At 41.7% G+C, this 18656-nt stretch overlaps 1 protein-coding gene across 1 annotated transcript in view; it reads left to right on the plus strand.

The window, feature by feature from the left end:
- Nucleotides 1-18656, plus strand: part of enah (ENAH actin regulator) — a 92519-nt gene that overhangs the window by 65328 nt on the left and 8535 nt on the right. Inside the window, 11 exon segments of the mRNA XM_042503720.1 lie at nucleotides 6972-7481; nucleotides 7484-7521; nucleotides 7523-7730; nucleotides 7733-7762; nucleotides 10676-10758; nucleotides 10760-11014; nucleotides 12526-12668; nucleotides 13010-13058; nucleotides 14255-14306; nucleotides 14567-14633; nucleotides 17434-17518. Of these exon segments, the coding sequence (XP_042359654.1) occupies nucleotides 6972-7481; nucleotides 7484-7521; nucleotides 7523-7730; nucleotides 7733-7762; nucleotides 10676-10758; nucleotides 10760-11014; nucleotides 12526-12668; nucleotides 13010-13058; nucleotides 14255-14306; nucleotides 14567-14633; nucleotides 17434-17518 (1520 nt within the window).

Genomic DNA, 18656 nt, shown 5'->3' on the forward strand with positions numbered 1-18656 from the left:
GTGAGTGATGCAATTTGATTTTCTGCTTACACACACACACACACACACACACACACACACACTTTGAGTTTTGGAAGGCCAGTATTGAGAGTTTTGGACTAAATATGGGCATAGTTTTGTTGATTTGTATATTAAAATTTGATAATTTTCTTGCTTTTTTGAGCAATAGATCAATAAAGGTTGTCTTCGGGGGTTATTCTGATTGATATGGCGTCCTGTAAGAACAGAACTTAACCAAAGGCTGACTGTAGACTGAATATTTTTTACTTAATTTTGAATGGAGGTTGTTTCTTGTGTTATTCTCGTGTAAAACTAAAATGTTGAACCTTGGACTTAGTTGAATCTCAAGTGTGTCCCAATTCCCTACTTCATCCCAACTGTATACAGTAGACATTATACCATAAATTAAATGTATCAGTATAAATCAGTCTAACTATTCTGTTTTTGCAGTTAACATTTTAAAAAATATTAAACACGAGCATAAAATGCTAAAATTCATGCTTCAGTGCACGCCAGTCAAACCGTTACTTGAATGACACGGCCAATTAAATTTCTCAAACAGACATGAAAACGTTTTTCAAGGTTGTAATAGATTTCTTTTCTGCTATGTCAACACACAGATGTTTTACCACCGTGAACAATTTGCTTTGAATTTTGCAGCTCTGAGCAGCTCTGTCATTCTCTTTGTGCATTGCATTGTGGGAGAGTGGTGTATATCAACGACATGCTCAAAAATCATGCCGTTTTTAGGATGCAGGATTACCATTTTGCAGCCCAGTTGTAGAAGAAAACATTGGCATTGTACATTTCTGCAAACCACAAATAGATTTCATTTGAATGTCTTATACGTAGCATATCAAAAGTTTTAAAGTGATAAATGACAGCAGGAGGTGGAGGAGATGCTGTTTGAAACCAACACACAATGGTTGTCTTTTGGTGACCCTCCACAACAGTTCCACCTGCATTTTTAGCACTGAACCTGGATGTTTTTCACCGACACATCACTTCTTTTCCAACGGCATTTGAGCCACCAAGTGTGGGTGTTATGAGCCAAAACATAACCACACCGTCACCACAGCCTTGTTGAGAAACACAAAGTTTAAACATATCCCCTGCAAAACAAGAACATTTTAGGGTATTCTTAAAATTTGGCACACACGTCCACTTGGAAGAATGAACTGATTAGAATTTGGTGGTCAAAGGTCACTGTGAACACGAATGTCTAATAGGATAAACTAATGATGAAGTGTGGAATTATATACTGTATATATCCAAATGTCAAAGGTCAACTTCACTGTGACACCATAATGTTTTGCAAAAGCACTTTTCAAGCCATTATTCAACATCAAAAGTCAGGAACAGAGGGGGAGGTATTCAACACTTCCAAAGTGATACGGCAAACCTTCACAGCATTTCTGCCTGCAATTGTGGCACCGAATCTGGGTGCTTTTCACCGTTCTGGCCCTGCTTTACCAGCAGTCTCTGTGCCACCAGACATGGGTATATTCAGCCAAAGTATCATCTTTAAATAACCATAACCAAGTCGTTTGTGTGCCTAAACCTAACCACATCATAATGTACAAATGTGACATATCTGTGGTTTGCAGAAACATTTTGTCCGGTGATTGTGTTTTGAGTACACGCTGTCTCTTCCAGTGTGGACAGTCAATACACTACTTACTCAAAACCTGTTTAGATTTAGCATGCTGTATGGAGTTGGGACACATTAAGTTGAACTTTAACATGATATAAATGTTGCAGATTTGTTAATAATCCGTAGTTTTAGTTTAACCCTTTTTTATCTCACAGTGTCTAGTGAGGCTTTGAAGCTTCAGATGAAAATGCTTCAGATAAAGAGAGAGCTCTTCTCTAACATTCCTAAACGTCTTCTAGATGCAGGATTTTGAGCATTGGAGGGGGATACTTTCTGAGAGGACGCAGCTCTCTGTCTCTTTTGCATTCTCCAGACAGTGCTAGCTTCCTGTGTCAGTGCTAAGCTACAGTATGGCCTGCACTCTGCTCTGTGCCCATAGGCTGGAAAGGCGCTCTGAACAGATTGCTAAGGCAGTGGGGCATAAAGGGTTGAATGTTAGTCTGTGCACGTGAGTTTAGGGATGAGTGCATTATTTTTGAAACATGGCCGCCAGCCCTTACACCAGTCGCACATGTAATTTCCGACACTTGAAACACTCACCAAAAATGAAGACGAATGGTGTTGGTGTGAAGATATGCTGGCTTTATACACCTTGGCTTGGGTAACTGCCAATCCTTTACAGAAATATAATAATTATTCTCCTCTCAGTGGACTCAGAATATTTGAAGCATTTAGCAAAAAAATACTCTTAAAACTGTTTTTGGTGCAGTCTAATTAGACTTAAATCCAGCAGCAGCAACAAGGTGGAGCCACAGATGGAGCACACAGATTATAAAGTTGTGTGATAGGAATGGAAATTTGCTACTTTTAAAGACTGGGTCAGTAGGGAAGGCAGCGTTGTGTGGCACGCTTCAATGCCATGCTTGGCCTATTAACATACGCATGCATAAACACACACACACACACACACACACACACACACACACACATAGGCAAGCAGACACAGTTCGGCAGCATTACTCAGAGGCTAAAAATACATCATCAGGGAGAATGCTGGTGAGAGCCCAAGGGTTAAATGTGTGTGTGTGTGTGTGTGTGTGTGTGTGTGTGTGTGTGTGTACTTGCGTGAAAATGCCCCAGGACAAAAGGGTGGATTTAATTCATATGTCATACACAATAACATACAGAGAACAAACACACTGGATCAATCAGAACATGTGTGTGTTGGGTTTGATGTGAGCTTGTGATTTAATATTTAACGCTTCATAACAGTGTTTCTCTCTTACAGGATAACTGTGTGTGTGTATGGTTGAATCTAGTTATACAGTTACACTGAAGTCAATGAGTCAAGTGTTTGAAGTGTCTGAGTAGCTGCACCGTTTCTTGTACATTTTTTATTTGTAGCAACTGCCACAGTATCAACATGACCGCCTTAAATTGATGGGTAAAATCTTAGTTGATTGTAGAGCTGCATGCGGCACATTGATTCGCTCAGCCCCTTCTTGCCTCACTCTCTCTCACTGTTTAACAGACTAAAGATGAGACAAGGATGTGCTAGCTAATATAAGTTCACCCCGTGGTCAATCCACCTCACTCCTCATTGCTAGGAGACTCCTTTGCCCGGAGGAGAGTGGGCCGCAGCTCCAGAGATAGGCCTTCATTTAGCAGCTCTAGTAACTTTAATCAAATCTGCACAAACCCCAGAGTCGCAACGGGCCAGTGGTAGCAGCACTGGGACTAAATAAAGCGGTAACCTCTGGAGCTTAAAAATGAAGCCAACACAGAAGTGCCGGAAACTGCAGTTCCTCTAATGGCCACTTGAGGCTGACCTCAGAAGTGAGTCAACCCCCATCGATCACCACGCTAAACCTGACAGCACAAGTAAACACGTTTACAGCTGAGTACAAAAAGGGTTCTGGTCTCTATGACTACTTTTTTTTTACAACCTTAAAGGGCTTTACAGCATAAGACATCCCTCTGCCCAATGAACCCTCATCCCTCTGCCCAACGAACCCCCACAACAAAAAAAGCCCCCCCCCCCCAAAAAAAAACTTTAACTGGGAAAACCTTTTTAAGTTTTATTAAGGGTGAAAGTTATACACAAACAAAGGCAGGACAGCTTTGAGTGACAGGCTGTTTGTGAGTCCATATGTCTATGAGTCAGATCCACCCCTTACCCCTTTCAAAGCTCCAACATCTTTACCAAACATGTTCACTTCTGGCTCCAAAAATACAAGATGGCGACAGACTCACAAACTAGAGGCTTGAAAATGTGAGTCCACAAATCAGTGGGTGACATCATGGGAGAAATGTCCATTACTTTATACTTTCTGTGGGTTTAACCTGTGTAAAGGCAGCAACAGGAAGCTTGCCGATCTGGTGGGGCGTCGGGGCAGACTGGGATCAGACCCTTTCACTGGTTGAATTCAAGTTGCTACAGCGGCTAACTTGAGCAAACCACTCGTGTCAGCTACCATCATGACAAGAATGCAGTTCTGTGGGAAACTGAACTGTGAACACTGTGCTCCTGTCGCTGTTTTCTTCAGCAGTTTAGAAGCCTGACAGACCAACTGTACCTAACCGATTGTCGTTCACTCACTAACCCAGAGCACTTGAATTGTCACAAGCACTCTCCCCAACATTTTTCTGTAATCTGTATTACTTTTTTTTTTTTTTTTTGTAATTTCCTTTGCAGTTGTTTACTTTTTTGAAGATCTTGTTGAAGCTTTATATTTGGTGCTTCGGTTGGTTGAAAATGGCTAAATAGCGTTGTTAGCATTTTTAATTAGAAATGCTGCAGAGTATGGCTACTCAAACTGATTATGTTCACTGTTTCTGAAAGGAGAGGAGAGACCTGCAGGACACTTTTTTCTCACTCAGTGACAAAGACAGTGGAATTCAAAATTGTGTGTGCGAGCCTTTTCCCTTTGACAACTTCTTTACCCAGTAATTGCATGTTTCTGGCCAGTAATCATGATAAAAATGTCCTACATCTCCTGTCACACACACACACACACACACACACACACACACACAGACACAATTGTTGTCAGAGTACACACCATGGCTTTTAATTGGCTTAATTAGATCTGTGAAAAACAGTTTTTGTAAGGTGGTCTGGTGGATATACCGCCTCTGTTGCTGTTACTGCTTTTTTATGTTGAAGTTGTTGTTGAAATGGGTTCGCTGCAGAAGAGCTTGGCTGCAGTATGGCTTTGCCGTCTTCTCATGTGTGTGCATGTGCGCTTAATATTCCTGTGTGCACGTGCCCAGCCCTCCGTGTAATCAGTGTGTTCTGACCGTGTGTTGTGGAATGGCAGAGCAAAGCTGGGGCCTCTGAGTCACATGACCCGCCCAGAGCTACAGAGAGACGCGGCGAGAGGATGATGAAACAAGAGGGGGTGGTGGAATGATGGAGAAGTGTGGAAAAGGTCAAAATTTAGTCAAAGAAAGAGACGTGAGCCATAAGGGAGGTGATTGTGTAGCAGTGTGGTGCGGTGAAAGTCGTACAGAGGAAGAAGCAAAACGTGTAGAGAAATGTTGTTAAAAAAAGAGATGTAAGAGAGAAACTGTGTGTGTAGTGGAGTGGAAGTCGGAACGAGCATTGACTCCAGTTAGAGAGGATAAATGGTAAATGCAGCATGAGCTGTCAGAGCGCTCAGCTGGGAGGAACAGAAGTCACACAGAGCAGGAGGAGGAGGGGTTGGAAAAGAGCCAAACAGTCTTACGAATCCATCAGGTTATCTGTCTTGTGACTGCTTGTTAGGTGTTCACATGAACTCCAGTTCTGGTGCTGCCGCGTGTGTGTGTGTGTGTGTGTGTGTGTGTGTGTGTGTGTGACCTGGCAGTCGGGTCAATGTCATGGTGTGTATGTGAGAAAGAAGGTGTGTGTTATGTCTGATTATGCATGCATCTGTGTGTGTAGATTTGAACCGTGTCTGTGAGTAAGTGTGAGATTTCCTGTATGTCAGGTAAGAGAAAAATGAGTGGAATGGATGTATGGTTTTCAGTGCAACAATTAGTATTATAGTATCAAACATGAACAAAAAACATTAAAATCCAGTCAAGAGTGAAGTGTCGAATGACATCACTACTAAGAAGAAGTGGAGCAGAAGGTGAACAGCAGATTAACAACCTTACGCACACAGAAAACATATGGCAGCTCCATACAGCACCGTCCAGGTTACGCTAAGCGCTAAAGGAGTACATAAACACAATCAAGGTAATGAGTTAGCGAGAGCTCGGCTCAGCTGGGATAGACACATAATGAAACGGAGGAGGGATTTAAGACAAAATCACCACATTTAAATGATATGAGACAATAAGTCCTTCCACCCACTCCTGATAAACCGCAATAAAAAGAAGGAAGAGGCTTATTCAATACCATAAAGACTTGTAAAGTAGAGAGAGGTGTGAGGCGTGATTATAAAATGCCACATAGTAAAATATAATAACCAGCCCTGACACTACCCACTGTACTGGAAATGCACAGTCATCGATGAGGCCTCCAAAATACCACCCCATAGGTCATTTGTACAAGCAGCTTATTACGAGCCATATTTATGTTTATTGTTTGTCTTTGATCTCTAGTGGCCATAGAAACTATTAAAGGAGCAAAGGAGGAAATCAGGTGACATAGGATACCCTTTTGCATCGTCGAACTACACAATAAAGTACAAGTATGTCCTGTAAAGTTAAAAAATAAGCTGCAAGTCTTCATTTGTTCATACTTGTAAGCAGTTCGATAAGACCATGTTCTGACACACACTTAGACACAGACACATGCACTTTATTGAACTCACTGTCTTTTCACCGTTGAATGTGATTTTGGTTGTAGAGTTGTTTGGCTCTACTTGTTACTGACACACTGTGTTGTTGATGAACGTTATATGAAGTTGTGTATTTTGGGCCTTTGGGTGCAACTTAGTGTCCCATTGCTGATTGGACAGGCTCTGTGATGTTGGTGATGAGCTGCATCTACTCGGTCACTCTTCTACGGTTGTGTAGTAAACTCTTGCTCCTCAGTCTGATCGTGTTCCTGTCTTCTCCTGTGAACAGGCTCTGTGTCTCTGGCTCTGTCCACAGTGCTAACACCTGTCCACTAACACAGTAGTGTCCGAGACGGTACACACAACCTGGAATAAAACTTTGGTATAGCTCTGTGCTGGTTTTTCCTGCTTCATCTGCCCCCTTCTCTTTTTTCCTCCCTCCCTCCTTCCTTCTCTCTCTCCTGACCTGCTGTCTTTCCCTCCTGTGTGCATGACGGCTGCTTCCTTCCTGCCTTCTCTCCTTCCTTCCTTCCTTCCTTTCGTCACTCCTTCCCTTCTGTCCTGTCTTGTCTTTGATCGGTTTGTCCATTCGCGTGGCGTACATGTAGCCTTCGAAAGCACTCTGTACACCCCCACGCCTCAGGAGTACAGCAGGACGTCCTCCACGCCCGTATCTCCATCCACGCCCACCTACCCAGCCCCTGGGACGCCCTCCGCCACTACTCCGCCAACCCCGCCTCTAAGGCACTCTGCCTCCCGATTCGCCACTTCGCTCGGTTCTGCCTTCCACCCGGTCCTGCCTCATTACGCAACGGTTCCCAGACGACAGCAAGCTTTCCCCCAAGCCCCACCTCCTGCTCCAGCCCCCGTGCCAACCCCGCCTCCTCCTCCAAAATCCGTGGTGTGGTCGGCGTGCAACTTCACCCCGCTGCCGCCGTCGCCCCCTGTCATGATAAGCAGCCCGCCAGGAAAGGCTGCAGGTCCGCGGCCGCTCATCCCCATCGCAGCACCTTCCCCTCTCACCCAGAAGCCCCCTTCGCCGGCCCCCAATGGCCCGCCCATGTTCCCCGCACCTTCTCCCGTGACCATCCCGCACACCCCGATCGGCATCGCCTGCCCCCCCCACCTCCCCCACCCACCCCGCCCCCTCTCCCCCCTCCCCCATAGCTCCCCTTCGTCTTCCTCCTTCGTCTCGTCTCCCCCCTCCTCATCCCAGGCTCCTGGTGTGCCCTCTCCCTCCACAGCACCCCCTGCTGCTGCCGCCGCCGCCACCTCTGCCTCCGCTGAGCACCTCTCCCTCCCCGTGGGCCTGGGCCTGTCGGGGCCGTGGGAGCCGGACGCAGCTACAGGCCCAGAGACCCACCTGCCTCTCAGGGGGGCTCCTCCTGTCAGCCCCAGGGTAAGGCCTCCTGTCCAGACTGTCTTTCTCACTGCCCCTGTCCCCTCTCTGTCTCTCACTGCTCTGTGACTCACTCACTAACAGAGGGGCGACTGTCAGATGTTACCGTGCTTCTGAGCTGGCCACAAAGTAAGCCCCATAATGCAGGCTGATATCAGAGGAGGAAGGTGTAGGTCCTGACCTCTGTTACATTCAAACAGCTGCTGTGGTGACTGCTGTCGGGTCTCCTGGTGTCGAGTCATTGTTGCTCAGGCCTGTCTAATGACTCCGTCAGTCTCATAAACTGCATGTATGTCCATGTGTCTGGCTGTTCATTTGATATAAGGTATGTGTGGTCGTTTAGCATGGCACTGATGGAAGTCAACACTTGTCTCTTTCATTTACTGGTGGATGTTTTTTTTTTTCTTTTGTCAATCCATTTCTCAACCATAGTGTTGCATTTTTCTCACCTTTGTGCTGATTTTGTGATTTTTGCCATTTGATTATCCTTCATTTGACAATTTCTCTGGTCCAGTGGTGTTAAACATACAGCCCAAATCGGTCTGCTAAAGGGTCCAGTCCAGCCCTTTTTTTGATGACTTTGCAAAGTGTGAAAAAAAAGTTGTTTCGATTTTATCTCAGATAGATTAAAAAGTAAATACCACAAAATTGTGGGGAAAATGTCTCTATTCATTGATTTTCAGGGTTGCTGAAAATAAAATTAAGATAGATAATTCCTGACATTGACTGGCACATTTCAGTTTAGGATATCTCTGACTATATACACAAATTTAGAAATATTCCAAAATGAAAGTCCTACATATTTATCCTGAAATGACTGAAGATCAAGACACTACAAAAACAAAAACATTGCTCCATAATTCCTGACAATAACTAAAATTTTGAGTTCAAGACATCTCAAATGAATTTCACTGTTTGATAAACTGTAAAATATCTGAGCTGGTCCGGCCCACTTGACATCAAATTGGACTGCATTTGGCCCCTGAACTAAAATGAGTGCAGTAAGTCAAACTTATTGTAAGTCTTTATCTAGTCACAACAGGATGCGCTCGGAAAGACATCAAGCAATAGGGCCCCCTCTAAGTCCCTTCTAAATTCCACCTTTGCATTTTTACACAGAACCAAATGACAGCATCAGTGTGTGATTTTAGTCAGCATGCCGGCATCGAGGAACCAAAAGAGGTGTGATGAGCGTGACTTTAACATAACAGCATCAGCCTCTAGTGTGACTTTTACGGCCTCTGCTCTTTTCCTCTGGAGTAGCTGCTAAGAGCTACTAGCTGCTTATTACATCTCCCGCAGTAGGTGGCACACATAACACGTCAAAACGTCCCGCCCACAATCACGTCTCGTAGCTTTCCTATTTATACAAGCACAGCTTCTGCACTCTTACTTCCTCCCTTGGCGGCTTAAAGGTGATGATACTCTGTCCCCCAATTCTGCAATCGCACCCTTTAATACAGAACAGCGAGGTGGCATCATGACAAGATGTCCCTGCCTTGAACAGGGAGTGTAAAAGGGGCGCTTGTGTCTAGTCACAACTGGATGCTGTCTCTGAATGAGGCTTTGGTGGATCACTGGCTGTGCTATTATCCCTCAGAGGAAGGGGGACATCAAGCCTTTCACGAAGACACTTAACTTGAATGATTCTCTTAGTGATTATCACTATTTTATGTGATTATAATTGAAGCCCAGTTGTTGATATACAAGTTTAAATCTTTCTGAAATAAAACATCAGACGAGCAGCATACATATGGTAATGCTCCAGTGCTCCAGTGACCCTTGGCATTTCTCTTATTATCCTCAGGGGATGTTCTACTCACCCTTGGCCTCAGATATCATCAAACTGATTAGCTAGACTGGTTCAATATTGATCACAGCAAAGCATGTGCACATTCCATCATAGATTATTGATCATGTAATAAGGTCTGTGACGAGAACTGGGCATCATAAAAATTTTATTGATTATAACAATTAGAAAGTAAACATTTGTTCATTCTGTATTAAAAAACAGAACTTAGTTCATATTTATCAGATTGCAAATTATACTACCTTTTGGCAAGCTATGATTTCTATCATATTTATGCAGCTGATGTCGACCTAAATACGACTGCTGCCTATGTTCCTTTGTTGATCATCTTTTGGTCATTATGCGTTATTGTGTGTGTGTGTGTGTGTGTGTGTGTGTGTGTGTGTGTGTGTGTGTGTGTGTGTGTGTGTGTGTGTGTGTGTGTCATTGCATCAACAAGTGCATTTCAGTAGTTTAATGCTCAGTGTTGATTGCTTTGTCTCTGCTCCATGTATCAGAATGTACAATAGGGTTGGGCAAATAACATACTGATAGCTATTGTTATTATTTCTAACTTACCAATTTCATTGTGTTGCCCAGCCCTAGTTCTAACTGCCACTACTTGTCACTAATGTTGCATGTTGATCAAATATTTGTTGTGATATGACGTGGCATGCTGTCATACATTACGTGTGTATTCCATGTTCGTAGAAAATGATCCACCATTATTGACCTTAAAGTTCAGCGGCAGTTGGTTTAACCTGTTGAAGTAGACTTACACAGGCTGAAACTAGTACTACAATATTACAGTGATATTAGTAGGAGATTACAGGTTTGGTGAATGAATATATGACAGAGCAGATGGATACAGAAATTTGACAACATCCATTATTTTCAAAAGGCGAAATCATAATTCTGCTTATACTACATGGAGAGTTAGTGAGCTAGTTTGACTTTGAGTCACAGACAGTTGCACAGCGAGCAGGGTGATTTAAGGCAAAAGATAGAATGATTTTGTGACCAAACTGAAAAACTGTGTTTTCCTAAAAAAGTGACAGTTTGAGCTTATTTTTTCATCCCTGTGTCTTCGCCCATCCCCCACCCTCTCTCCTCCCCCCTAACAGACGTGGTGCAGACCCCAGGGTTGACCATCCCCACCCCTCCCCCACCACCACCCCTGCCACCCGGCTCCACTGTGACCTCTGCGGGCCGCCACCCCGGCTGCCACCCCCCCATCCACCCCAGCCGGCCACCCTCCCCCACCCCCACCTCCTCCACTCCCTCCCACACTGACTCCAGTTGGGACACCTCCTCCTCCACCGGGTCCGCCCCCTCCTCCTGGAGCCCCACTCCCTCCCCCAGCACCCCCCCTTCCCGCTGGACTGTTCTCTCCTGCAGAGGACCGTCCCGTCTCAGGCCTGGCCGCTGCCCTCGCCGGAGCCAAGCTGCGTAAAGTGCCAAGGGTGAGCACCTGATTGGTTGTTTAAAGATTGACACATCATGTCTGTATCTCTTCATGTCACTACCATACAGGTTATTTTACATTAACACAACAATAAGGTGATTAGCTGCATGTGTTTCAGGTCTCACTTCAACTTATTAGTTATATTTAGGTTAACACAAATGATAAAATAAGATGAAGTAACAATTAGATGTAAGATACAATGGAATGGCCTAAATAGAATATAAAATAGAGTATTATATGCATACAAAATTATGCGTCAAAGTAAGTGACAACTTGCACCCACAAAATGTTATTCTTCAATCGATCTTTGTGTCCTTTGTTTTCAGTGCAACACTGACTTGACAGAAACGCTGTTGATACACACACAGCCCTCGCACATTATTTTCATACATAATCACACAGAATCACTGTCACTGAGGCACTCATGCACAAATCATCACACACACACACACACACACACACACACACACACACACACACACACACACACACACACAGTCACCATCTGTCACATCTCATCTCAGCCTCCGAGGAGGTTTACATGCAATGCAGCCTTCCTGCACCAAATCTGCACATCTTCTTGTGTGTTTAACCTGACAAAATACAGAAATCAACTAGAAATTGAACACAAACATTTTATGTTGTTCAATATGTATGGCTTTTCTGTAAAAGAGGGTCAAAGCCATATTGGGGAAAAATAGATTAAGAGAACAAAGTCATAATTTCAAGAAAAAGCCATAAAATTACAAGAAGAAAGTCATAATATTACAAGAAGAAAGTCATAGTATTCTGAATTAAATAAATTAATCTTATTACAAGAATAAAGTTACAATCTAACAGTAATAAAGTCGTAATATTATGTAAATGAAGTGATAATATTACAAGAAAAAAGTCATATTACAAGCAAAAAGTTATACTGTTGAGAATAAAGTAATAATATTACAAAGTTATAATATCATGAGAATACAGCCTATATATTACATGAATTAAGTCATAATATTACAAGAATAAAGTTGTAATTTTACAAGAAAAAATCATATTTTCTTGAAAAAAATCATATTACAAGAAAAAATCTTGATATTACAAGAACAAAAGTCATAATTTTGTGAAAAAAGTAACAATATTACAGGATTAATATTCTAATATTGAAGTCATATTATTTTGAAAAGAAAGTTATAATATTTTAAGAGTAAAGTTGTAATTTCCTCCCAAAAAAGGTCCCTGTTAACTGACTTTGCGGCCTTAATCTGCAACTTTTCGCCTGTAATATTAAAACCATATTTCTCATAATTCATTCCTAATTCTTGTAATATTATGACTTCATTCTCAATATCTACATTTATTCATTTATTTTCAATGTGGCCCTGACCCTCCTTTGTTCTTTTCTGATATAAATTATCATAAAAAATACCAATTTTATGTTTTTAATTCTTGTATGATTCAGGAAGGTGGGTTAATACTTATACTACTATACTTCTACTAAGGAAGATGTTGCTTGTGTCCTTTCAGAGTGACGATGCAGGGGCCGCTCTGGCAGCAGCCATGTTGGGGGCTGGAGGGGCCGCGGGGGCCAAATCTGAAGCCAGAGGCAACGGCCCTCTGCCCGGAGGAGGAGGCCTGATGGAGGAGATGAGCGCCTTGTTGGCCAGAAGGTAGCGTCACATCACATATTAGCATTAGCTCCAATATATTCCAAGCTTGGCACACACAATTAGCGTTCATGATCAATTCAGAATCTTGTTTCATATGTCAGAATTTTGAAATAAAAATCCTGTTGGTCTTATCATCATCTTCAATGTATGGATTCTGTATGGATTTGTAGTAAAATCCTAGTTTTACTGCATTTTATCTCTGTCCATTAAATAAACTTTGAAATTAAGGTAGATCTGAATTGTTTTGAGCTGTGGTCTGTGATGCTAATGTCAAAAAAAGGCAACTTGCTATTCCTCAACATGAAACCTCTCCTCACTGTTTTTGGCTTTATGTCTCACAGGAGAAGAATCGCAGAGAAGGGCTCGTCACCTGAACCTGACCAGAGATCAGTAAGTATCACCAGAGTCATGTCTGACACATCTACGCTTCCTTTGATTTAGCTCTAAAATACAAGACTGAACAATAGCTCATCTGTGTGATAATAACAGTCATGGTTTCCTCAGTGTGTCCAGGCTGTACATGGTGAAAGACATTTACTGCATTCCTGTCTGAAATATGTCCACAGTCACTCAGTGCTTTGTCTGTGTGATAGTCTGCATGCCTTGGGTAGATTTCATATACTACATTCCAGTCTGTAGTCACTTCTTTCACATACCATGAAGTCTTATACTCACCTGAACTCCAGAGGAAACCAGGCCTGTATTTATAGAAAGTATATATCATATTTATGTCAGATCAGTGGTGGAATGTAACCAAGGACATTGACTCAAGTATAAATTTAAGTATAAATTTGAGTTACTTGTACTTTACTTGAGTATTTTCTTTTCATGACACCTAATACTTTTACTCCACTATGTCCCAGAGGGAAATATTGTACTTTTTACTTCGCTACATTTATTTGAATGCTTTAGTTACTTTACAAATTAAGATTTGTGCATAAAAAACATGAGGAGATTTTATAAAATATGATGTTTTATTGTAGATGAAATTACCAAACAGTTTATGCAAGTTCAACTCTAATAGTTGATTAATCAATCAGTCCATTCACAGAATATTGATTGCCAGTTATGATTAATATTTAAGTCTTTTTCCTTTTTAAAAAAAACAAAAAACAAAAACATTTCCTCCTTTTTTAAAAAATTATTTTGAGTTTTGAGAAATGTTTTTTTTTTTTTGTTTAAAATTTTTAGTTTTTTGATGTTTGTTGTTGTCTTGTTATTTTTATGGTTGAAAAAACAACTTTTTTTTCCACCATAATTTTTTTCCACATTTTTTTTGTACACATAAAACAGTACAGATAAAGGGATGGTCATATATCTGACTGATTATGATTATCTATCTCTTTATTACTTCACAGCATCTTGATACATCTACAGGGACATTAGCCTTGATCTTGTGTGTTTTACATTTAATTAATTCAAGGCTAGCCGTGTCTTACTGTTACTGTTTGAGCACAGACAAAAGAAGCTTTTACTGTGTAAAAGCTTGTACTTTTATAATGATCTCTTTTGTGCAGTCTATGTAGAAACTCTCCTCTGAGTGGGACTCCTGTTTGACCTTTGAACCTTGTGTGTCTGTCCAACAGGAGGAGGGCGATATCAACACAACCCCTAAAGTGTCAGCCTGTAGCACACCAGGTGAGTGACTGATGGAATCTGAGGACTCAGCAACAACTACAGGAATTAACATCCATCTTCCTCACACAGGCGACATCAACATCATTTCTCACATCACTTCTTACTGCAGCAAATCTGCTGTTTTATCATTATTGATGGTTAACTTGTTTTTGTTTTTTTTTTACAATAATTATCATCAAGGGATAGCAGAACTCTATGCGACATGGTAAGAGGAGTTTGGTTTTATGTTTCAGCTTTGTTTTTGCTTTGTCATACTCCAGACATGCCCAGGAAGCCATGGGAAAGAACAAACACCATGAACGGTAGCAAATCTCCAGTTATCGGAAGGTACAGAATCGCTCCATGTCTCCTTTCAACATGTGTTTTTGTTTATTGTTGCATTTGAAAGTATATTTCATATCCTAATATGTTTCTCAAGTTTCATTTTCCAAAGTGTATTTTATTTCCCACATCATTCATGTGTGTTGCCTCCCTGAATGGCTATCAGCGTTGCTACTAAATGTCCACCACAGGCGCATATTAAAGCTTTAGCATCAGCTAGCTTTAGCATGGTGCACTGCTGAGGCCGTTCAGCAGTGGCTAACATCACTAAAGCTTACGCCGCATTCGTGTGCTCGTTGGATGTACGTCCGACACCCAACTTAAAGCAGAAAAGTCTGTGTGTGTGAATGAAGAGGAAGAAGTTAGTATCAAATTTAGCTTAGCAGCTATCAAAGGGACAGATTTTATTCCATGTTGTCAGCTATGTTGTATCTCTAAAATCTAGTTTCCCTTATTTTTTTTGCTAACATTGGGCAACAATCAGCTGTGAACAGCCTTTGGGGCTTTTTGGATGGATTTAAACTTTTACTTATTGGAATAGCGGCATTACAATAAAACCTGAATATCTGCCGCAAATCGTACTCTTCGTTTATGACACCTGTGTGACAGTGGACATAGACCAAAGATCAGGTGAGGTGTGTGCTCAAAAATAACTGATCTTGATCAATTAAAAAAAAAAAGCATTTATTGGGCCTGACACCGATCCCTCAGATCTGACCTGGTCACTGTAGAAGGAAGTGTTAATATTAGAGCATAGTAGCCTTTTGAGTAAAGCCGAGTGGGCGATATGAACAGCCCTGAGCCAGAGTCATCTCATTCGGCACACAGATAGAAAATAAGCTGTAATTTGTAAAGTCAGTGTCTCTGCTGCTCACACAGACGAGAGTCTCCGTGGAGAAATCCCATGGGAGCAGATTCCTCCAGCAGGTAGAGAGAAAAGGCCCTGGGAGAGTTTGAGAAATCCTTTTCTTTAAAACAATCATGCAGGTTTGCTGTGATGGGCGTGGTTTTGTTGAAGAGGGGTTTCCCCTCAAATGCTTGGATGAAACATTTGGAATGGATCCTGTGTTGTCTTTGTGTTCTTTTCCAAATGTACCAACCTGCAGGAGCTAGCTCTGTCTGCGGTTTGATATGTGCCATTTGCTGCATTACTTTGCTTTGTTTCCTAAACCAGTCATTGATTTCTAACATGATCGAGTCATTGCTTTGGCATGCTGCTCTGCCTGCTGCCCCTTTTTCTCTGCTTTTCTCTTTCGAACAGGGAAATCCAAATGTACGCGTCACACACTGTACACCCACCCTATCATGCACACAAACTCACAGAAATATGTGTCCGCCCAGTGCAGACCAGACTTGGCACAGTATTATCATTGTAGAGCCAGAGCAGATCCAGCAGGCACTCACAGATAAGGCTGATAAGACCAGATGGGCGTTTTGGATTCCAGTTTATAATAACTTTAATGTGTGACCCACAGAGAGCGGAGCACGCTTTTTGGAGCACATGAACTTGCAATGCTGCAAGTTTTTATAGTATTTTATTCACTTCTAATGACATAGATTAAATCATCCAGTGAGCATGAAGTTACAAAGGAAAGCAGCATTCATTGCATTTTGCTTTTAATTTCTTAAAGAAAACACCATGAATTTTCATTTTTCCTAGTTTGGATATCGTAAAAGTTTGAGTAAGACTGAGTGTAAAGTGTGCAGCTGTGACTCTGAATCTCTTTTCTTCTGCTCTACCTGCATCTTCTTAAGACGGGAAACACTCTGAAAACTAGCGCTAAAGCATCATGAACGTAGTTTCCGTGTTCTGGCTATGCAGTATTTCCAACCCATAGCTACTAAATGAACCGCTGCCGAGCTCATTTCCTTTTCTTTCACTTCTCCTTCCTGTCACACTTCCTCTCTTGAAAGTGATTGGCTGCTCTATTAACCCCCCCCCTCCCATGACTCTCATATAGAGCAAGGACTCGGCGTGGCTGCTTTTCTGACTTGCTGGCATCCTCCTGGCTTATCGCTTTTCTTCAGACACGCAAGAAGAAAAAAAAAGGAGCTGAGCTGCTAATCAGCTGCACCTAGCCAAAAAGTCACTTTGAGGAACACTTGAAATAAATGACACATGGACACTTGCTGCACCATAGGAGGATGTTATTAAGTTTTAGAAATTCTTAACATGACATCAGTATGTTTGTGTGTATGTGTGTCTGTGTGTGTGTCTGTGTGTGTGTGTGTGTGTGTGTGTGTGTGCGTGTGCGAGCGTGTGTGCGCGTGTGTGCTTACATGCATGTCTAGGCGAGTGCATTTCTCAAAATGTGTGTGCATGCTATAAACAGGATTTGGTTCCTAACTGCAGTTTTGGCAACATCTTTTAACTACAGCGTAACTTCAATGTGTTTTTGCTGCCGCAGCAACTAACTGAAAGGCTCAGCAAAGAGCTTCTCTGTGTGTGATAACAAATCATCGTTGATTTTCAGGTTTTCAATCAAAATATTGATATCATATTTCTTTAAATTAGACATTCAAGTTTGTGCCATAGTAATCCAGCTTTACACTGGGTTTAGTTGTTTTCCATCAGTCAAGATCCAGATGAGTTGCATACTAATATTTTATTTTAGGTGCTAGTATGAATTAAGATTCTGTTGTTTGAGTGACCTTAATAAATCCAAAATTTGATTTATTTGATGTACATGATAATAATGCAGCAACCGGTCTATGAGCATCCTGTTTTTCCACCTCACATTCGTCTTCTTGTCTTCTTTTTTTCCCTGCGCTGAGTTTATTTGCTGTCCTATGTCTCTCCTCTCAGACCTAAATCCACTCCTACACCTACTGCATCCTTAAGTGCCAACGGTGTGCCAACAGAAGCTGTTGACTATGACAGGTTGAAACAGGTAGGTGAACACACTTTAACATTAAACAAGGGAAAACTTTGGTTTTGACATTATGTCACTGCACAGGATATATGGATTTTATTTTTATGCTGTGCCTGTCTGTCAATACGTAACAAAATCTGTGTCACAGAAGTCACCCAAACAGATCAATATTCCTCTGAAAGTTTGTAGACAGTCTATTGAGACGAGGACAAGGAAGCTGTGTAGCAGTTGTTTTGCGTTATTATTGTTATTGCTTCCTGCATAGGCTTTCATATTAAATGGTTTAATGCAATTGCTTCAGTTTCTTCCACAACTCACATACTTCACCTTTTTCACTTTCTTAAAGGAATACTTCACCCCCAAAATGATCATTTGTATATCAGTTACTCACCCTGTGTAACATTGAATTCATGAAGAAAACTAAATTTTTCTTGCATGCCTCTATGGTGAATAAATGATCCAATTTTTTTTGATGAATTGAAGTAAATGGGGGCCATGTTTACCAACAGCAAAACTATATCTGGGGGGTGGCATGCAGCAAAGGGTCGAGGCTAGAATCGAACCCGCGGCCGCTGCAGCGGGGACACAACCTCTGCCCATGGGGCGTTGCTCCATCCACTGAGCCACCAAGCGCCCCAGAGTCCACATTTCTTGTGTTAGAAATCCTACATAGAACCTACCTACTTCTGTACGGGACCAAAATGTATTACTTAATTTTAAACTGCAATGCATGAATACGAAAAACATGATTTTCTCTACGAAAAACACTTTGACATTTTAGCTGCTGCAGTTAGCTACTTAGCATGGAACCTATAACTTTTCAATAACAGCCACAGATAACCATTGATATTTGTTGAACACATTTATATGAAACACAGCTGTTTGGAATAAACTCCTGAATGACATGAGATCTTTATGTAATTATAATCCAAGATACTGTTCATAAAAAATATGTTGGTTGTACTGATAATGTGCTTCTTAAATGCTCATGTTTGACATCCTATTGTGATAAGCAGTCATCTCATTTTATTTCAGGCAAAGCTTACACTGACACACACAAGGTCTATTATTTTTACTCTAACTCTAACTCATTATGCAGTCCTGTTATGAAGAGAGACGGTGTGGGTGTGTGCAGTGACCCGTCCTGTTATAAGGC

This window comes from Plectropomus leopardus, chromosome 16, assembly GCF_008729295.1.
Source record: "Plectropomus leopardus isolate mb chromosome 16, YSFRI_Pleo_2.0, whole genome shotgun sequence".
In the NCBI taxonomy this organism is placed as follows: Eukaryota; Metazoa; Chordata; class Actinopteri; order Perciformes; family Serranidae; genus Plectropomus; species Plectropomus leopardus.